The sequence below is a fragment of the Carassius carassius genome, chromosome 14, assembly GCF_963082965.1.
Source record: "Carassius carassius chromosome 14, fCarCar2.1, whole genome shotgun sequence".
Classification (NCBI taxonomy): Eukaryota; Metazoa; Chordata; class Actinopteri; order Cypriniformes; family Cyprinidae; genus Carassius; species Carassius carassius.
Window position 1 is genome coordinate 29,075,349 of NC_081768.1, and position 17,763 is coordinate 29,093,111.

General features: G+C 38.7%; 2 protein-coding genes across 3 annotated transcripts; one reads left to right on the forward strand and one right to left on the reverse strand.

The window, feature by feature from the left end:
* Positions 1 to 2,547: 2,547 nt before the first annotated feature.
* Positions 2,548 to 7,687, reverse strand: klhl31 (kelch-like family member 31). Its single transcript, XM_059566814.1, has 3 exons — positions 7,631 to 7,687; positions 4,732 to 5,934; positions 2,548 to 3,455 (listed from the first exon to the last, which is right to left on the reverse strand). The coding sequence occupies exons 2-3, from the start codon at positions 5,904 to 5,906 to the stop codon at positions 2,723 to 2,725; spliced, it is 1,908 nt and encodes a 635-aa protein (XP_059422797.1). The 5' UTR covers positions 5,907 to 5,934; positions 7,631 to 7,687; the 3' UTR covers positions 2,548 to 2,722.
* An 855-nt stretch (positions 7,688 to 8,542) lies between these two features.
* eloal (elongin A, like) lies at positions 8,543 to 17,024 on the forward strand. 2 transcript variants are annotated; one of them, XM_059566816.1, is made up of 11 exons: positions 8,543 to 8,682; positions 10,309 to 10,365; positions 10,445 to 10,557; positions 10,664 to 11,348; positions 11,711 to 11,813; positions 11,924 to 12,085; positions 12,180 to 12,277; positions 13,040 to 13,220; positions 15,694 to 15,817; positions 16,257 to 16,357; positions 16,710 to 17,024. In XM_059566816.1, exons 1-11 carry the CDS (start codon positions 8,611 to 8,613, stop codon positions 16,769 to 16,771), a joined length of 1,758 nt encoding a protein of 585 aa, XP_059422799.1. In that variant the 5' UTR covers positions 8,543 to 8,610; the 3' UTR covers positions 16,772 to 17,024. The 2 variants fall into 2 exon arrangements, with proteins under 2 accessions (XP_059422799.1, XP_059422798.1); XM_059566815.1 differs by having other exon boundaries at positions 16,254 to 16,357; positions 16,710 to 17,023.
* The last annotated feature ends 739 nt before the right edge of the window (positions 17,025 to 17,763 follow it).

Below are 17,763 nucleotides of genomic sequence, written 5' to 3' on the forward strand. Positions count from 1 at the left end.
TCTGCTGAACACAACAGAAGATATTCTGAATATAATGGGTAACCAAGCAGTTGATTGACTTCCACAGTATGGTGAAGAAGAAAAAACCCCATGGAAATCATTGGAGACCATCAACTGTTTGGTTACCTATATTCTTCAAAATAACTTCTTTTTTGTTCAGTAGAAAAAAGAAAAAAAAAACATTTACTGTAAACCGGTTTTGAACAAGTGGAGGGTGAGTAAATGATGACAGTTTTTTCATTATTAGGTGAATCATGCCTGAAGCCTTTCGTAGTGATTTACACAGCTATTTGAAATGCAAAAACAATGTCTTTCATTGGTTGACAAAACAGGTATGAATGAAGGAAATCTCTCTCTCTCTCTCTCTCTCTCTCTCTCTCTCTCTCTCTCTATCTCTCTCATTGTTCAAAATAGATTCCAAGAAAAATGCCAACAACAACATTCTTAAGAAGCTTTAATAAGAATGCAGAGCTTTATTTGACAACATGTATTACAGTATGTATATTGTGAATACTATCCATTGATTTACCCTAAATAAGCAATACTTTATTAATTAGTAATAAATGTTTCCAGTTGTCAATCCCCCCCCCCCCCCCCCTACCATACAGTGTTTTTTAACCAGAATATTACAAATCATGAACCATTAATTTTATACTTATCCTCTTGACGGTTCAGGCCAAAACTTTTTTTCACAATTATTTATTCTCTCAGTTAACAAAAAATTCCACCACTGTATATCCTTTAAAGTCCTATTCAGTGTTCTTCATGTCATCACAGTGTCTGTTTTTGTATTTTTCAAACAGGGTCATGACTGAAATGCTACAGGGATGAACAGGCCAGATTGTAGATTTCCACCCCCCACTAAAAATTCTGAAAATGCAGATTTTTCTAAACTTTACTATAATATATCATAACTTAAATATCAGCATAAATAAGTAGTAAATAACTTGTGATAAATAAATGGAGATGTTGAAGCGCCTTGTAGGTATTTTATGAGTGATTCTCTTCCAACAGCCTGTTGAAGAGACCATGAGCTCCTCGATGCCTACAGTGACAAGTACTTATTACAACAAAGAGAAATAGAAGCAATATGAAATGCCTAAAATAGTCTAAGAGACAACAAAGGCAACCAAATATAGGTTTTAGTTGTACATGTTAGCCAGCTAGCTACCTTTCATTTCAATTGTTTCATTTCAATCCTAGCCATGATCTTTTTCAAAAGACATTTAGACACTTTTTGGTGAATTAAAAGCAAGCAGTTATGTAACATTAAGCAGAAGCTTGAATTTATTTCAAAGAAAATAATTAAATAAGTAGTTAACTCAAGCAAAAATGTTCCACGGTGTCAGTGTTGCCAGTTTAAAACTACTAAATAAACATCACAGGCTAATACACAGTCGTTAAGGAGTGATTTGTATCTCTATATTGATATTGTTTCTGCTCCTCTTCTTTGTTTTGCTTCTGCCTTGTGCCCCTGATAATTTTCTTTTTTCACTCATTTTTTTTTAGAAATGATACTTTAAGACCACATTAATGGCAAAACTATTTTAACTGGGTGTGCCATGCATAATTAATATATTATGATGATGTATTATAATTACGTCAGGACGGAGAAAATGTTTAAATTAGTCCAACATGACATATTTTCAAAACTTATGATTTTTCATTGATGTCAATTTTATTTTATTCTAAGATTATCAGTTTGATGATTGGTCGTTACTAAAATTATGTTAACTGTCAGAAATATTTTTGCTTAATCTATGGGTGTAGCGCAAGATGGTCACAAGAGGGCACACCTCCAACAAAACAAAACGAAACAAAACATACAAACAAAGCACCCTAGTCATTTTGCGCCCATTTTTGCACCTTTGCTTATGTCGCCTATGCCACTGACCGGCCATGGGCCTGAGGATATGTGTCCTTCTCTCTGTGGCCTAATGAATCCCTCCTGCCCGGGACCCTGCTTATACTTAACTTGCTTGATTTCCCAAGAGCCAGCAGCACTTTGTCTGTGTATTACATGATCAAATAAACTGCCTGGTTGTGTGCACACCTACTCCTCATAGGTTGTAGGTGAAACGTTAAGACCTGGCTTTCTCAAGCAATCTATACAATCCATTGTGTACGATCCTAAATAAATATGTTCTACATGCTCACATGTGTACAGTGCAAAAAGAATGGCATTGCTGGAAAATAATGCAGTAATAAGTATCTGCAGGCATTTTTTAATGGTTATTTAATTGTTTGTTGATCAAAGGTGTCTAATATATCTGGGCAGTTTGCAGTGTTGCAATTTTCGCACATTAAGGGAGGAACTAATCAAATCATAAACAGAGAGTTGGCCCCACTTGGAAAATAATTTCCCAATAAATAATTATAACTCTTGATTTTACAAATACGTGTAGTTTGTATGCGTTTCCTATTTCCCATAAGTCTTATAAGCAATAAATCAACCTTCAAGACAAATCTCTCTGAGTCTTCCTGTTTCCACAAAACCTATGAACCATCTTCAAAATGCATCCATCTTTAGTTGTTTTCCAATCGCTTCAATTTTAAGTTGTTCATTTGTATGCATATGCTGACTTGACATCTAACATTTCCAAGATTGCCACGAACTGACAATTAACCTTGGCATCTGTGAATAAAATTGGCTTTGAACAAACAGTAAGATAAAACTTTTATTACATTTAGCAATTACATTTCCCCACTACTCCTACGCTGCTTATATACTAACTGGCGCTGACGATACAGAGCTGGCCCTCGACTCTCGTGTTTTGCGCATGGGGATGGTGACAACACAACATGAGATACCAACCGTTGCCTCTGGCAATTCGTCATCCTCAGTCCATTCGTTGATATCGGGGTTATACACCTGAATGCATTTTTTATACTTCTTCTCAATCTCATTCCAGCCACCCAGGAGGTAAATCTTGTTATTTAAGGTGACAGCACCAGCTGTGCTCACTCCTGTGTGCAAGGGGGCGACGTAGCTCCACTGGCCGGAGTGAGGGTTGTAACATTCAACCGGCAAGACATCGACCCTCTCTCCACGTCCGCCCAATTGGCTGCCACCAAGAACGTAGGCACGATCTCCAACGCTCACCGAACAGTGCCATCCTCTCGGGGTGCTCAGGCTGTTCTTGTCCTGCCAGCTATCGGTGGATGGGTCATAAGAACATACAGCACGAGAGTAGGCGTTGTTAATGTAACCTCCGCTAATCAAGATCTTGCCATCAATAACTGTGCTAGCGTGACAACATCTAGGGACTTCCATTGCCGCTTTCATTTGCCATTGGTTAGAGGATGGAACGTAGCACTCGACAGATGCCTGGCAGCCGTCAGAGTTACGCCCCCCTACAGCAAACAGGAGACCATTGAAGGTGTTGAGGCTGAAATGAGTGCGCTTTTGAATCATGTTTGCCAGATGGATCCACGTGTTAAATCGGGGGTCATATCTGATGAAGGAAACACTCTTGAGTGATGCATCACTTTGAAAAAATACATGCCAATAGACTTAAGACACTTAAAGGGATAGTTCACCCAAAAATGAAAATTCTGTCACTAGTTGCTCACCCTCATGTTGTTCCAAACCCAAGTCCTTTCGTTGATCTTCGGAACACAAATTAAGATTTTTGATAAAATCCGAGAGCTCTTTGACCCTCCATAGACAGCAACACAACTACAATGTCCCAAGGTCCAGAAGGTAGTAAGGACATCATTTAAATAGTCCATGTGACATCAGGGATTCAGCCGCAATTTTACGAAGGTATGAGAATACTTTTTGTGCACAAAGAAAACAAAAACAATGACTTTATTCAATAATTCTTTTCTTACAAATCACATCTTCTGCCATTATTGAGAGTACCTCTGCACGTAAACAATGCACGCGCGCATGTGCTGCGCCTTGTTTACGTGCAGAGGAAAGCATGGCATGCATCATGGTACTCAAAATAATGGTGGAAGGTGTGATTTGGAGGAGAAGAATTGTTGAATAAAGTCATTATTTTTGTTTTCTTTGCACACAAAATTTATTCTTTTAAATTTGTAAAATTGCGGCTGAACCACTGATGTCCTTACTACGTTTCTGGGTCTGGGAACATTTCAATTGCTTTGCTGTCTACAGAGGATCGGAGACCTCTCAGATTTCATCTAAAATATTTTAAAGGGACCATACAATGCTATTTGAAAATTTCCTTTCTCTTTGGATTGTTACAAGCTGTTCATGCATAATTTAAGATCTGTAAATCTGCAAAGACTAAAGTCTCAAACCTAAAGAGATATTCTTTATAAAAGTCAAGACTTGCCCCCACATGTCTACATCACTTTGTTGGACGATTTGCATAACACTGCCCAAACGTTTATGCAAAGAAAGAAGACGTAACTTGTATTCTTGTTATAGTATTGTTGCCGCAACCACCATGTCATTTAGATACTGTGTGTTTCCAAATATGGCAAGTGGCGTAACATTTTTTGTCACATGCTTGAGGTATTTGGCTAATCACAATGCACTGGATAGCTGCCCAATCAGAGCGCACCTCACTTTTCAGAACGGTGAGCTTTGTAAAAATCGACGAGTTTGTTTTTTTACCTTAAACCATGTAAACACATTGCATTATACCAAATACACAAATGTATCATCATATGACCCCTTTAATTTTTGTTACAAAAAATGAACAAAGGTCTTACATGTTTGGAACCACATTAGGGTAAGTCATTAATGACAGATCTTACCTGATGAAATTGCTGACGGCATGTTTTGCTTGGTTCCTAGCATCATTCTGGTCTTCACCACCAGCCACGTAAAGGAAGCCGTCCAAAACAGCAACACACTGATTGAAGCTCTTCGCGGGCATCTCAGTCAGCTTGTTCCAGACACTGTCATCATCTCTGTAGAGAATGTCCTTGCTGAGAGATTTTTCGGTTAGGGCAGGCCGGCCTCCCACCGTGAGCAGCACTCGTTGGCCTCCACGGACCTTGGTTCTTCTGGATTGCAGGATGTTCTGCTGGAATGGCAGAAGGTGATAGTTCATGGCATCGACCAACAGACGGTGGCACTCAGCATCTTGCATCATCCTGGGAACGATCTGCACATGACTAACAAGGTCCTGGGGTGAGATGGTTCCAAAGCGGATGCTGGACAGCAGATCAGGAGCATACTTCAGCCTCTTCTCATCGAAGTCTAACCACTTCATTGCGATCTGGAAAGCTGTGAGCTCAGAGGGCAACTGGAGTGAGTCGTCCATGAGGAATTCGCTGATCTGCTCATAGGTGAGCTTTAGGAACTGTTCCATTTCCGAGAACTCCATGAAGTTCTCCCGCATGAACTTCTGAGCTGCCTCTTTCGTCTCTTTCAGACTGTACGTGTCGGCGATGTTGACAACATACATGCAGTTCTCCACGCTGATCTCCCGCATCAAGAACTCGCTGCACATCTTCACCAGAGAATTGATCTGCAGTAGCATGGCTGCTGATATCGTGCTACCAATGGTGTACAAAGACAAGGTCAGTTTTCCAGAATAGGCGTATGTGATGACTGTAGCCAGACCGACTGGGGACAAATCACTGAGCTCAATCTTCTTGAGGGCTGGATCCTTCCTGAGCATGTTTTGGATATACTCACTGCAGGAAACCATCACGACTTTGTGAACTTCAAAGGATTTGGACATGGTTGCTACAATAAGATCACAGAGGAAGCTTTCTTGCCTCATGCGGCCAAGACCCTCCAAGAGGTTTGGTGCGTAGACGGGGTCAGTGACGTCTGTTGAGATACAACTAAAGCCATTTCCACCTTCCAGGAGAGTGTTGAGACCATTGATTTTGTTGGTGGTACTGTCCTCTACCATAATTGTCATCTCATTGATGTCAGCTTTGTTCTTCTTAGCGACCTTGTTCTTTTTGGGTGCCATGACTGTAGTGATGAGTCACAGCCAAGACCTTGAAAGAATTTTGACAAAATACAGACACACTATGAATAGAAGAACACATTTTGACACACGTTTACAGATAAATCTGAACAAATCTATTACTCTTGACCTGTTAGTATGCAGGAGGTGACCACTTTCTATATTTACAGCATAATATAACCAACTTATTAAATTATGACCAAATATACATCAACTGAAATATCTTAAACTTATACTTCAGCATTTGACTATCTATTAGCAAGCATAATCTTGTATAAAAAGGAAGTTAACAAATATTCAAGACTGGGTGGAGCCTACCAAAAGTTATAGCTCAAGAATAAATGTTTGAAAAAGCCATATACACTGATTATATGAAAATGTATATTTGGTTGCAGTCCTGCTCTCGAACAATGTATGCAACATTTTAATTTTGTGCAAGAGATTTTTAATTTTACAATGCTCTATGTTTCATTAATTCGGCAATTTTGCATATTACTTTATAGCCTGGTTTCACAGACAGAGCTTAAAATAAACAAGGATTAAACCATAGATCAATAAGGACACAAGTAATTTTTATAACCGTGCCAGAAAAAAACAGTACTGGTGTGCATCTTGACACAAAACAAGGGCACTGACATATTTTAAGATCAATCAGTGCAAGTTTCTTTCAGTTGAACAGCTCAAACTTAAATTTTAGTCTGGGACTAGGTTTAAGCCTGGTCTGTGAAACCAGGGGTATGTGTTTTCATCAAAAAAAACCAACACGTTCATAGTTACAGACTTTTCTCATATTTCAAAACCACGTGCAGTGTTGCTTCAATACCACGACTTAGGTGCCCTTGAGCAAGGCACTGAACCCCCAACTGCTCCCCGGGCGCCGCAGCATAAATGGCTGCCCACTGCTCCGGGTGTGTGCTCACAGTGTGTGTGTGTGTTCACTGCTCTGTGTGTGTGCATTTCGGATGGGTTAAATGCAGAGCACAAATTCTGAGTATGGGTCACCATACTTGGCTGAATGTCACTTCACTTCACTTCACTTAACTTTTGGGTTCACTCTAACAAGAAGCAAAAAAACAACAACAGCAACATCTCAAAAACAAAAAGTCATCTCAGAAGTGTAAAGCTTTGTACTAATGCTCTTTAAAATACCAAAATTAACTCTTAAAAGTTGTTATCGCAGCATATCACCTAGGCATTCCTCTCTTTGCATCTGTCACAAGTTATCACAAGTATGGCCAAGAATAGAAAGGCACTGCACCATTGCTCTGAGGTTCTTTTTATAGACTCGAAGTCATTTAAACCCATCTGTCCCTTCAGTACTATAACTTATAACTGGATCTGTGAGGAAATGTTATTTTGTTAAATTAAAATAATACTACTCCTATGGTCTATGAGTATTGTGTTTGTACACAATTCACACACGCACATAACGTACAGCCTGATGAAGCAAGAATCTTTTCCCTCTAACAATAACTACATTAATCAAATTTTAAAAACAATAAATACATTTTTCATGCTGTAAAACAAGCACCATTGTTTTGGTGCTTTAAAAACCAGAACCCAATACAGTGAGCTGAAGAAACTATACCAGGATTGATATAATAAACTCAAGAACCCCTGTTGTGCCTAAATACTAATTGATAAGAAGATCGTTGTTTGTTATAGTAAGGTGCTGTAATGAACCATTTAAATGATTTTTTGTATAAGGACAAGTCCAACACACTTACCGATGTCGAGATGAAGCAGGTGGAAGAGAAGGACTGACTGCAGGAGAGAAGCGCTCTGTCAGAGCCGCTTAACTCCTCCTCTCTCCTGCACAACGAGAGCGTTCGGTGCTCCGTTATTTCACCGAGAGGTCATAAAATAACTATTGGCGTGAAATGCTTTTGATGTATTTTGATTATGTCAGGTGGGTTTTACAAGAAAAAAAAACAGGATTTAAGGTTTAGGCAGGAGGGAAACATAGCGCACAGATAGAGCGCTACTGAACGGAACAGAACCCGGTTGTCTTCATGCTCTTAAAAATAAATGTTTCGTTTTTAATTAGAATTTATCCATTAGTTAATTAAAATAAAATACAATTAAATATACGTATAATTAAACAATTATAATAATAATAAATAATTTTCCAACTATATAATCTTTGTTTTATGCAGCGGAAGAGTTCCATGTAGCCTACTCCAATTATTAAAGTAGCTGCATATGTAAAGTAGTGCAGATTTATTTTGAAGAACTGCAAGGACTGTGAAGTTTCCATGTTAACTTTTAGGCCTATTTATTTATATTTTCGTATCATTCAAAACTCAGCTAATTTCAAGATTAAATAAAAAAATAAAATAAATAAAAAATATTCAACGGGGTAGCCATGAAAACTGATCTGCTCAACTTCCAAGCATATCCGGCGTTTATGTAGGCTACACACACACACACACACACACACACACACACACACACACACACCAGACAATTAAATGAAGTAGGATATGCAGTAATCAGTGTTCAAAGGTGTGACTGCGTGCGTTTGTGGTGTGTTTGGCAGACATACGCGTCTTTATTTGTCCAATAGCTCGTGTGCAGTGATTCTGAGGGCACTCTAGCCTTTCCAACAAGGTAAAGTAGGCTACCTTATGTCGTCTCCGCCCATATAAAGGTGACGAAAAACTATGGCGAGACTTTAATACGCGTGAGGCGCACGTGAGGAGCTGACATGGCCGCAGCTGATGTGAAAAAGGTTTTGCAATTAAAGCATCAGCTGAAAGAATCATGTGAAGGACACACGGTAGGATGCTGTCTGTCTCTGTGCATCTGTCAATGAAAGGTTTTGTATCGTTTCACAAAAATAATGTAAACAGACTGAACGATAAAGCCGCGGAGGCAAGACAACACAGGGATTAACGCAATAACATTAAACTTTTAAATTAAATTAAATTAAAGTAACACCTTATTAAAATAAGACTTTTATGAATTGTGTCATCAAGACAAAACTTCTAATCTCAGCTTGTTTTAAACAATTTGGATAGGAGGCGAATACAATTGGGATACATTTAAACAATAGTCAACTAAATAAACTGAAAGGTTGAACGGTGTAATCCGATTTATTTCATATTTATTTTATAAACCTTTTTTCATGTTTGCTGTTTTTTTTCCTTTTCTTTTTTCTCCGTAATTATGTAGATGTTTAAATTTCACTGAAAACCTATGGTAAATTAATGGGGTGACATTTTATTGTATTTCATATGTATATATAATTATGTATATATAAAATATGCAAGCATACTCTTTGCACAGGAATAAAAAGGTGTCCTGTGAATAGAAAATGTAGACGGCTATGTCAGCAGCTGTTGACATGATTGATTGGGGGGGGCGGTAGGCACTTGAGAGGGGGTCTTTCTAAAAATAACCCTGCAGTTGTCTTATGTTGGCTGTATGAAGGTGCAATGTAGCAGTGCTTATTGTGTTTAAATGTGACATTCAACATGTTGGAGACTTGTGCAGTGCCTTGTTAATGTAGTGTTTTGTTAAAGTAGTGTTTTGTTTGATGTGATTGTACAGAAGCCTCTCCACTGTACACGCGCAGTATCTTGTGTTTTACAACCGGTGGATGGCTGTTATTTCATTGCCCATTTATAGTACCTTAGCTGAGGTTTCCCTAAACATGGAGCCTGACCAGAGCGCTCGTCAGCAAATTCACATTTTTAAACAGCCATGTGGAATGGGCGGGACACTACTTTATAATTCTGTTCTGTATGTGATATCCACAACATATGGGTATTTTCAGTAACATTAGGCTGTATTAATTAGTGTTTGAAATGCAATCTACAGAAATTTGTATTTGATTCATATGTATGCCTTGAACTTATTTTCTGGACCGTGGTGAAATAACATTTAATTTCCCAGAGTGCTCTAATTTTCTACGTTTAAAATCAATGTGAAGCAGGTTTGCAAGAACTTAAAAACAAGAAATGTTCTTTCCTAGTTTGTTGAAACATCTGCAACCACACTAACACTAATTAATGTTCGGATTGCTTTCTGGCTACTGAATTCAGTAAAGTTCTCCTTTTATTATATTGTTAGTTATTATATTGTGGGGTGGTGTTAGCGCAGTGGATAAGACACATGCCTTTGGTGTGAGAGACCTGGGTTCGAATCCACTGTAGGACACCAATGTGTCCCTGAGCAAGACACTTAACCCCTAGTTGCTCCAGAGGCGTGTGACCTCTGACATATATAATTGTAAGTCGCTTTGGATAAAAGCATCAGCTAAATTAATAAATGTAATGTAGTTCAGCAGCTTGTTGGAGTTTAAATTCTCATTAATTGAAACCGAGGCAGTTTTAAAATTCTCAAAACCTTGTAATAAGCAAATTATTGCTTCGGTCATTCAATTTAACCTGTTCTGTTTCAGCTGCTGAAAATCTTGAAGAAGCTTGAAGTATTGGACATTACAATTGAAATTCTCGCTGTAAGTGCTTAATTATATTTTTGGGAAAGTATTGAAATATTTTTCTCTCAGGCTTCCAATATTCATATTTCGTTTGTAGGAAACGGGAATTGGAAAAGTCGTCAACTCCTTTCGGAAGCATGATGAGGCAGGAAAGGTGGCAAAATTATTGGTTAATCGATGGAAAGCACTTGTTCCGAAGGGCTCTATAAGGTATCATCTGGTACATATCTGTAACTGGAAAAAAGGATTTGAGATTTTATCTTTTTCATGTGACGTACTGTATTCCTGGTCTGCACGTTTTTGTTCTTAATTGCAGTTCGAGTGGGGGAAAGCCTGATGACCGCCTAGCCCAAAATGAACAGCTTAATGAAGACATTCAAGAAAGGAGTAAACATGAAAACAACCAGCTTTCAGAGACTGCCAATTCTAGGAAGAAGCCAAAAATGGAAAATTCCAGTACTGAAAAGAAAATGTCACAGAATGTCGACATTAAATGCAAAATCAAGCCCAGTAAATCCAAAATCTCCTTTAATGGTGAAAAAAAGGGTGAGCCAAAAAAAGATTTGAGTGTTAATCAGGGCTCAGGACATGGCAAGGAAAAGACAAGTGGTGAGCACACAAAACATGAGAGCAAAAAGACTGACAAGGCTTCTTGCAAAAAACACGAAAATATGAAACGTGAAAAATCTTTGAAAAGACCCGAAGCAACACAAAAGCAGAGAGAGAAGAGTGGAGATGCATGCAAGAAAGAAAAGCTGGAGAAGGCCACAGACAAAGCAGTAGCAATGGAGGCTGAGGATGGCTGTCAAACACCTTCCATGTCCTTTGAGGCCTACCTGAGCTATGACCTCGAGCCTCCCAAACGCAAAAAATCCTTCAGTGTTGCTAAGAACCCCAAGAGACTTAAAACTGACCACAAAGAGAGCTCTGCTGTGTCTCTCGTGAAGACGAGCAAAGCAGTAACCGAAGACCCAATGAGAACGGCACACAAAAAAACCTGTGTATGTTGCTTCTGGTTGTTTTTCTCCAATCTTTAAAAAAATACTAGTTCTGCCACAATGAAAATGTCGTTAGTCCAGAAAATCTCACAGCTGTGCTGTAGCTTTCAGATCGAGCCACGTTGGATCAGTTTGCCAAACACAGAGTAACAAATGATGCTTAATGTTATTGATCTCAAACCTGACGCATGCAGCTATTGTTATTATTTTTGATTTGAGATTTTGGAGCTCTATACTGCAGTCGCTTTCCATTGATTTTCGTCCCAAAAATCCACATGATGTGTTTTATTGAAGACAAAGTCAAACGGGTTTAAAACGATGTGGAATTGTGTAAATGATAACAGAGACGTTTTTTGTTACTCCAGGTTCCTGAGCAGTCAGTGATGGACTTGCTAAACATTCCTTTGCCAACCATTTTTCCTGAATGCGAGGATGTTTCTCAGTATCAGTACTTCAGTGAAAAGAAAGGTGGGTCAAAGCTTCGCATCTGCTGGATTTTTTCCCATGTTCTCAAATAATGGCAAAAGCTTGACATTGCTGCAGTAGAAGTTCTCTCAGCTATTCATTTATTTCCCTAGTGGATCGAAAGGTCAGTGATGTCTGTGAAGAGCCCCCGGTCTTCATTGGACAAAGGCTGAAGAATAAGATGCAAGTGTACTCTGGGAGTAAGATGGCGTACCTGCCCACCATGATGACGCTGTACCAGCAATGCATTCGAGCGCTGCAGAACAACATTGACTGTATGTGACTGGACATTGTGATTTTGCTCTCGATATTAGCATGGCGTGAGGTCAGGGGATCTTGGTCTTAAAGAGTTTTTTGACCCTTTTGCAGCTCTCTATGAAATCGGAGGTGTGCCATTTGAGATTTTGGAGCCAGTGCTAGAGCGCTGCACGTCTGAACAGCTGCTCCGGATCGAGGAGTGTAATCCAGTAAGAAGCTAACAGTTGTCTTTCATAGTGAGGAGAAGAGCTGGAAACTGTGTGCCATATATATATATATATATATATATATATATATATATATATATATATAAATTGACTTAACCACGTGGATTATTTTTTTTATGATTAACATTTTGAATAATAGTCATAAAGTATGAAATAATGGCATTGAAGTGTAGAAATTGCCTATGACCAAGTCAAAGTTTTAAATTAAAGCAGGAAGTCCCAAGAAGCTGTGGTTTACTGCAGTAAATTTATAACGGAGTCCCTAAAACCCACTTGGCTGTTATAAATTCACTGTAAACCACGGCTTCACGGGGCTTATTGTATACAAAACGGTTATTCCATGGATGTAGTAAGGTTTCAAAAAATAAAACCGAGCAAATAAGTGTAATGATATTAATAAAAACCATATTCTTCCACCAAACAATGTAGTTCCTCAGAAACAATTGTGGTTGCAACAAAGTGGTTGCCGAGCAACACACAGAAGTAAACGAAGGTGTATGTTTGTAGTTTATTTTACAACGGCTTTGAAACCAATCCTTTCCAATCAGAATCAATGACCACACCTACCTGCTTTAAAAGAACTATTTGATCTTTTGTCTAAATTCCAGCTCTTTTTTTTTTCTCCCATTTGTCCAGGTCTACAAAACAAGTTGCAAGTTTTCAAACAAGCCTTTAGCTCAAAAAGTGTATAAAAAAATAATCATTAAGTGACTTCCCAATGTAAGTTTTGTATTTCTGACACAGGTGTACATTGGGGTGACGGACCACCTGTGGGAGAGACACTGTCAGAAAGACTTCAGAAACGCCCAGCTGGAGGAGTATGAGTCCTGGAGAGAGATGTACCTCCGCATGTCCAAAGAGAGGGAGAGAAAACTAAAGCAAATCACAAAGAGCATCGTCTCCGCTCACTCCGGGAAGCCCAAAGGTAATTGGATTTGCACTGTGCTCTGCAGTTTCTCATTACTCCTAGTTTCTTCTTTGCATTGTTACGGGAATCATTCACCCCAAAATTAAAAGTTGCTGAAAATGTACTTTGTTCTTTCTAGAGAACAGATTAGGAGAAATGCATTGCATCACTTTCTCACCAGTGGATCCTCTGCAGTGAATGGGTGCCGTCAGAATGAGAGTCCAAACTGCTGATAAAAACATCACAATAATCCTCAGCTCTCCAGTGCAGCAGTTAATGTTTTGTGAAGTCAAAAGATGCACATTTGTTTAAAAAAAAATACAACATTTAAACCGTTTTAACTTTAAACCATTGCTTTTGGCCAAATACCAGTCCATAATTTTTAATGTCCATCCCTTTTTATCCTCTATTATGGATAGAGAACTCATGTTTTAGCTGGAAGCAATGGTTTGAAGTTTGAAAACATGCAGCTTTTCACTTCATGAGATGTTAACTGATGGAATGGAGTGGTGTGAATTATGATGATGTTTCTATGAGCTGTTTAGATGCTGAAGTTTCTGACGGCACCCATTCACTGTTGAGGATCCGTTGGTGATGTAATGATAAATGATACATTTTTCCAAATCCGTTCTGATGATGTAAATACATCTACATCTTGGATGTCCTGAGGGACAACCAATTTTCATTTTGGGGCAAACTGTTTCTTTAATGTCCCAAAGCAGCCCTGATCACTGATATCCTAATATGCACGGTATAAATGATATTAAAGTATCTACTGTTGCCCAGTGCTGGCTTGTAGTACAGCTGATTTTGGTAAGTGTAATCTGTAAGCCTCATCTTTAAGTGTTTCTCCAGAGCTGGAACAGTTGTTTGTTGGTGAGCTGAGCTTGAAGACTCCTAAATGCTGTTGGCTTCTGTGGTAATATGGCTTGAACCATCTGTCTGCTCAGACTATGAATAGATTCAGAGGGCAACTGTGTCTTTGGGGTTAATGGCAGTAGATAACAACGGTTGAATTCTAATGCCTTCAAACTTTAGTTTCATCTTCATTTAGGCTCTTTTGATTTGTCTATTTAATCTTCTAAATGATTTTTTAGCATAGATGGGATCACAGCAGATGACTTGCAACTGGTCTTAGAATTTTGACTAAATTTTGCTTGTGTTCACTATTAAAGGGGTCATATGATGCTTTTTTTTTAAAGATCATGTTGTGTAATTGGTGTAACAGGATATGCTTTAATGTAAAAAAAAAAAAACACATTATTTTTCAAATACTGTACATTATCGTCCTCTATGCCTCGCCTCTCTCAAACGCGTCGTTTCTACAAAGTCCCTCCTTCTGACAAGTGAAGTCTGCTCTGATTGGCCAGCTGACCAAGTGCACTGTGATTGGCCGAACACCGCAAGCACTCGTCGGAAATATAACGGCCCTTTCCATAATCATGAGCTTCATCTTCAAAATAAATGTAGACCGTAAATAATGTCCTTAGTTTTACCATCAGTTCAAACCCAAAAGAGGAACAGAGTGGTGTGACAGACAGTGATGAAGCTCGTATGTGTTTGCAGTACACAAGACACGGACGGTTAACACAGCTGACTCCACTGTGATGTGTGTGACCTGCTTTTGCTTTCTCCTCGATACACACAGCATCTCCCTGACATGTCTGCTTCAACACTAACCGTGTTACTGAAACCATGCATTACGCAAATATTTCCACATAGTGACGTAGACATGTGGGGGCGTGTTTGAACGAGCCATCTTGGGGGGGTGGCAGAGTCTTAACTTTGATAAAGAATATCTCTTTGGATTTAAAACTTTTTGTCTTTGCAACTTCAGGGATCTTATCTGTGCACAATCAGCTTGTAATGCTCCAAAGAGAAAGGAAAACTTGAAATCGCATCATATGTCCCCTTTAAAAGATGCATAATGTAATGTTTACCAAATACCGTAAAAATAATGTTTATAAAAAGTGGTTCCCTTTTAAAGTTTCCTGCACATTTTAATGAAGTGAAAGGAAGTGGAATGTACTGTACTCAAGTTGTTGTTTTTCTCTTGGATGTCTACTATGAACTTGCCGGCCAAATGAATAGAAAAAGTGCCCAGAAAGTGTCTCTTTGCTCTTAATGGATGACTTGTATTTCTTATTTAAAATGATGCGGAAATCAGGGAACTAACTTTCAGAGAAAGAAAAAGATATTTAGAATATAACTATACAGCATCATCTAGAGCACAGTAAAACATATATTACCTACATTTTACAAGTACATATTACCCCGAATGATCTGTATGTAGCCCTATTCGGACTGTAGTTGTTTCTAATGCACATGTAAGGAAATTTCAACATTTACAAGAGCTAGTCTATGATTTTATTGTAATCCTAATCCAGAATGTCAGTGTTTTTCCCCCACCGCCTGCTTTAACTTTGCTTTGAACGTCTGTTGACGCCTAATGTCACACTTACGGTTTTGTGCTTTTGTTTTTCTCTCTTAGGCAGGCAGGTGAAAATGGCGTTTATTCACTCAGCTGCTAAGCCACCTAGAAATGTGAGGATCCAGCAGGAGATTCACGGCACAGCCGGCCCTGTGACACTACCTCACCCAACAGACCGAGCCAGGTCAGTTCAGACCAGATGAGGCTGGAAGAGCCACAAGAGCCAGCTGTGTGTACTTGCATCACACTAATAGAATTAATAAAACAACTGTGTAAATATCATCATGCAGTGTGAGGGAGTCCGTAGTGGAATTCTAAAGGGACTGGTCATTTTCTGTCAGGACATTTGTTGCTATAGTAGTAGTTAATCCAAAAGAAAAGAGAAAATTAACAGTGCTATTCAAGCTGTAGAGGAGTTTGTTTCCTCATCAGAACAGATTTGGAGAGATGTAGCATTCAATCACTATTTTACACCAATGGATCCTCTGCAGTGAATGGGTGCCGTCTTTTAGAGAGTGGGAATTGACTTGAAAACAACGTGTTTCTCCTTCTGTTCGTGTCACGCTAGTCACTGTGCAGATGAATATCATTCAGAGAAAATCTTTCACTCCACTCCCCAGCAGTGTGAAGCCCAATGAGAATCGGGGAAGATCCGGCTTCAGTGAGCCTTCGAAACCCTCCACTAACAGCTCTGGCCAAGCCCAAGACCCCCGAAAGATTAAAAGTGAGTTTTCACATGCTTTCAACTGTGCCTCTAAAGACCACACTTTATTTGGCAGGAGTCGATCCGTGTTCCAATAGTTAGAATATGTGGAATTGTAATAGCAGCTCGAAGCAGCACTATCTGGTAGTTTATCTGGTTTGCAGATTTGAGCGTGAGACCTGTATCAAACATTACCAACAGTCAAACCGCTGCAACGGTTAACATGACATCAGCTTTCATTTAAACCTAAAATAGTTTTGATTTTAATTAACATTCTTATTTATTTGAAATCATTTGATTACATTGTTAATACTGGAACAAATGCTCATTGTTTTGCTGGTTTTAATGTGATGTGTGTCTCGTATGTTCACAGGAGTGGCACCCATGATGGCAAAGTCTCTAAAGGCCTTTAAAAAGCAGCTTAGTCGCAGATGAATGAAGCAGATGATACTGAAAGTATACCACCCCCCCCCCCCTCCCCATTGTCTAAACTGTTTGGAGTACCTCCCCTCACAATGTACTTTGTAATTCCACAAGATGCTTACAGTATTGATAAAATATGATCAACTTCATACTTATTTGTATGGACAAAAATTGCACTTTTGAAATCAAGCTGCCTCTTTGTATTATTGTTGCTGTTATTATTTTTTTTGTTTTTCAATCATGACAGATCCGGTCTAAATTCTGGAATTAAACTATAAATGATCACAGAATCTGCTGTCTGCTGTGGTGCTTGCCTGCGGTGTGCTGTCAAACCCAAGCCTGTCTGTCTCCATCTACTGGATGTGGGGGGGCATTTACATTCACTTCTCAGAGAGCTGGTATCCCTTATTATTAAATGGTGGATCATCTGTTTGGAAAGTTGCAGACAACGGGAAAAAAAACCCTACTAATTGCACATAATAAAAAGGACTTGCCTAATATCCATGCATACAGTTGTTAGAATAGAAAACTGAGGGCATCATCTTAAAAGCAGAAATGCTTTTTTTTTAGTGCAAATTGATCAGTCAATTGGTAATATAGCATATATACACTGTTTTTTTTTTTTTTTTTTTTTACTTTAAAATATAATTTTGGTCCTAGTTTTGTTGTTAAATCTGGGTTCTGAAGCAAAAGCAGTTGAAGCAATGGTCTTGTTTAGAAAAACTTAAGGTTCAAGAGTCACACGGTTTTCAATATTAACTGGGTAGTTAATTTAACAACATTGGTTTAAATATTAAAGAAACAATGGCTCCTTTTTACGGGTTTTTAAGCACCTGAGGAAATTAAGGTTTAATTTTAACAAGGGGGTTTTTGCAGTGATGCTATTGAAGAACCACTTTGGGTTCCCTAAATAACCTTTCTGTGAACAGTTCTTAGAAGAACCGTTTTCTTGTGCAGAATATTTTAATGAGCTAAAAAAAAAGCATAATTTTTTTCCCCCTTTG